The sequence below is a fragment of the Epinephelus moara genome, chromosome 24 (genome assembly GCF_006386435.1).
Source record: "Epinephelus moara isolate mb chromosome 24, YSFRI_EMoa_1.0, whole genome shotgun sequence".
In the NCBI taxonomy this organism is placed as follows: Eukaryota; Metazoa; Chordata; class Actinopteri; order Perciformes; family Serranidae; genus Epinephelus; species Epinephelus moara.
The window spans coordinates 44,537,950-44,540,885 of NC_065529.1; the positions used below are offsets into that span (position 1 = coordinate 44,537,950).

The 2,936-nt window shown below is 37.7% G+C and overlaps 1 protein-coding gene across 1 annotated transcript in view; it reads right to left on the minus strand.

Annotated features, from left to right (window-relative positions):
- Positions 1–2,579, minus strand: part of LOC126386182 (polymeric immunoglobulin receptor-like) — a 12,770-nt gene extending 10,191 nt beyond the window's left edge. Inside the window, exons 1-2 of the mRNA XM_050038354.1 lie at positions 2,542–2,579; positions 1,307–1,396 (exon numbers count right to left, since the gene is read on the minus strand). Coding sequence (XP_049894311.1) covers positions 1,307–1,396; positions 2,542–2,551 — 100 coding nt within the window. The 5' untranslated portion in view covers positions 2,552–2,579. The remainder of the gene's footprint in view (positions 1–1,306; positions 1,397–2,541) is intronic.
- Positions 2,580–2,936: the final 357 nt, after the last annotated feature.

Genomic DNA, 2,936 nt, shown 5'->3' on the forward strand with positions numbered 1-2,936 from the left:
GAGCAGGATAGCCGTTCAGAGTAAGTTACCATGGTGATCTACCCCGATAAGAACTGAACCGGCTTCGTGAGACCGAAAACCCAGGGTTAACCCTGAAGTTACCTCACTAAGACATTAACCCTGCTTCATGATACAGGCCCCTGGTTTCAGCTGGTGAGCTTCTAGCGCACCTTCAGCGAAGCCTTTTGGCACGAAACTGTCACTGCGCCAAGTTGGATCTGTCAACACCCCCCCCCCTGCTGCGCGGCCACACCCATCTCAGCGCACTTGTTTATTCTTGTTTTATTTTATTTTTACCTTATTTCACTCTGTTGTTATCATATCTCTAATTATTGCTGCTATTGTTGTTGTTGTTGTTATTATTATAATTGGAAGTTTATTTTTTTTTCTTTTTGTTTTGTTTCATCTTTCATTCTATGTGATTTTATGTGTGGACCCCAGGAAGATTAGCGGCTGCTGCGCAGCTGCTAATGTGGATCCAAATAAAATAAACAAAATAAACTTCGGTCTGCCAAACTACCAAACTGAGCGTGCCTCGGGTTGCGCTGCTCAAAACTAGCTCTGCGTGGGGTTCGCCACCCTGCGCCACCCTGTGCCACCCTGCACCGCACCGGGAAACTAGAGGCCTTGAACTAGAAGGGCACTTGACTGAATATGAATTTTTAATATCCATGTTTTGCACATATTATACCTTAGTTCTTTCAAATTCTCTTATGTTTTATGTTTTACAGTGACGTTTTGACTGGGGCTGTACTGAATAGTTTGAAGCTTCCAATATGCTCACAGACTGAACCATTCTTTTTGCAGAAAAATGTCACTCTGAGTTGTATTTGTTTCTTTTTTAATCACGTGATGGTGGTTTTAGCTGCTATGTACTCAGTTTGAATAAGTTGTACCTGACAGCTGTCTGTCTCTGCAAAAAGTAAAACATGCAAAGTGTAAGTAAGTTACATTTGTTTCGTTAACTTCTTCAAAACCAGAATTACAGTTTGCTTCACTAGTTCACTAAAAATGTGAAACCAGAAAATAAAGCAAAAACTTAAAGAAGTGGCCAAACATAGAAATTAAACAAAATGTAGTTAGAGCTTCATAGTGATCAGCAATCTGTAGCTTAATATGTGCTTCAAAAACATGGTTTCTGAAAGTATTATTTATTAAATGTGCATTGTGTTATTACATTTCATTGTTATAATTTTATGTTTATTTGTTTTATATGTATGTTGTCTCAGTGGAGAAAGTTCGGGAAGTTTTGATATTGAGCTTAGTAAAAAACAACAACAAAGAAAACACTGAATTTGAGTCTTACCATGTACCAGTTTTAGTACATCAGTGCCACGGCGTCCTTTGACAGTTTTACACCAGTGCTCCCCAGAGTCCTCACGTTTGGTTTCACAACCTGTAGATCAGCCAAAGACAAAAGTTCACATCATGTTGAACACTGAAACATCAGAGCTACTGCGATAGTCTGAATTAGCTTTCTGTCAATACAGCCTGCACTTTCTACAAGTGGATCACAAAGATGAATCAGTCAGTTGCTGATGACTTTTAATCAGTAGGAGAAAAAAAAGAGTGGGGATGAGCTCTGCTGTCATATCCACTGTAATGTAATTTGTGTTAAATCTATTTTGGACTTCTTTTATCTTAATGGATCACAGAAACACTGTAGAAAAGTAGCCATGTGTTGTTATTTTTATAGCTGTGACTATCTGGATCAACCACTGTTGGAGCTTTAACCAACTTGTAAAAATGAAAGCAGCTCTATCAGTATTGTCATGCTATGGCTGGTGCAGAGGCATAAAAATATTGTGACATAAACAGGCATTAAAACATTGTGAATGCAGTATCTTAAAAATGCCTTGATATACAGAGCAGTGAATTTCCAGTATACTACTCCCACAGTTGATGCAGTTTGTTGTTAGGAGTTTGGTTTCTGCACCTGTTTGGTCCTTTTAATCATACAGGCTTTTTTGCTGACGTTATAATGGCTATATATAAGTTGTATGTTGCTTTCACTTCCTCATTATGTTTCCTCCATCTTTGGTGAAGAGTACTTGCTATATCCTTGTTCATTATTAGCAACCCATGTTAACATGTTACATAGTTGTAAAAAAATAAATAAAAATGGGGGAACATGAATAAATATAAAAATGCATCACTGCCTGTGTGCAATTGGACGTTTCATGAACAAGTGGTGGGTTATATCAAATTCAAAACATCAGCTTTGATAGCTGTATATTTACAGGAAATAACTATGTATTTCCAGTAAATATAAAGTACTACTACTACTACTAGGACAGGCTTCAGGTTGTCTGTGTCAGATGAATTATCTGTTGTGAGAAGCTAAAAATGTACTTATCTAAATAACTTTTAAATGTAGAATGTAAAGCTGATACTTAGACCTGAGTTAAACTAAAGAAATTCCAACAGAATCGCTGAAACCACACCACAGGATGTATTTAAACTGGTTCATTTCTTAAGAAGCTGTAACACTTATCTGTCATATCTCTAATATCAGGTGTCAGACAGTAGTTATATTATTACCTGTAATCATTGAGAGGAAGAGCAGAAGAAAGCTCCATGTTGTGTTCATCTTGGATGTTGAAATCCTCAGTGAGACTTTATAACTCTAGCACTTCCTCTTTTCATCTGTAGGTTGATAGTGGCAGCACGACTGCGCAGCGTCTGTACACCTGTGTTTCTTCCTCTGTCATTTTTCTAGTTTTTGTGTGTCACAGCATTAACCCTATCAGTCCCAGCAGCTTGTATACAAACTGATCGGTCCATCTTGTTGTCAATCAGTATTACCAGTGATCAAAGGGCTTCAATAAAACCAACTTATCTAAATAATCACAAGTCTTAAATTTAGATCAGTGGTTTCCAGTTGCTCCAGCCATGGGTTCAGATTTGTCCTTAGACATTAGTTCAAGGTCCACACA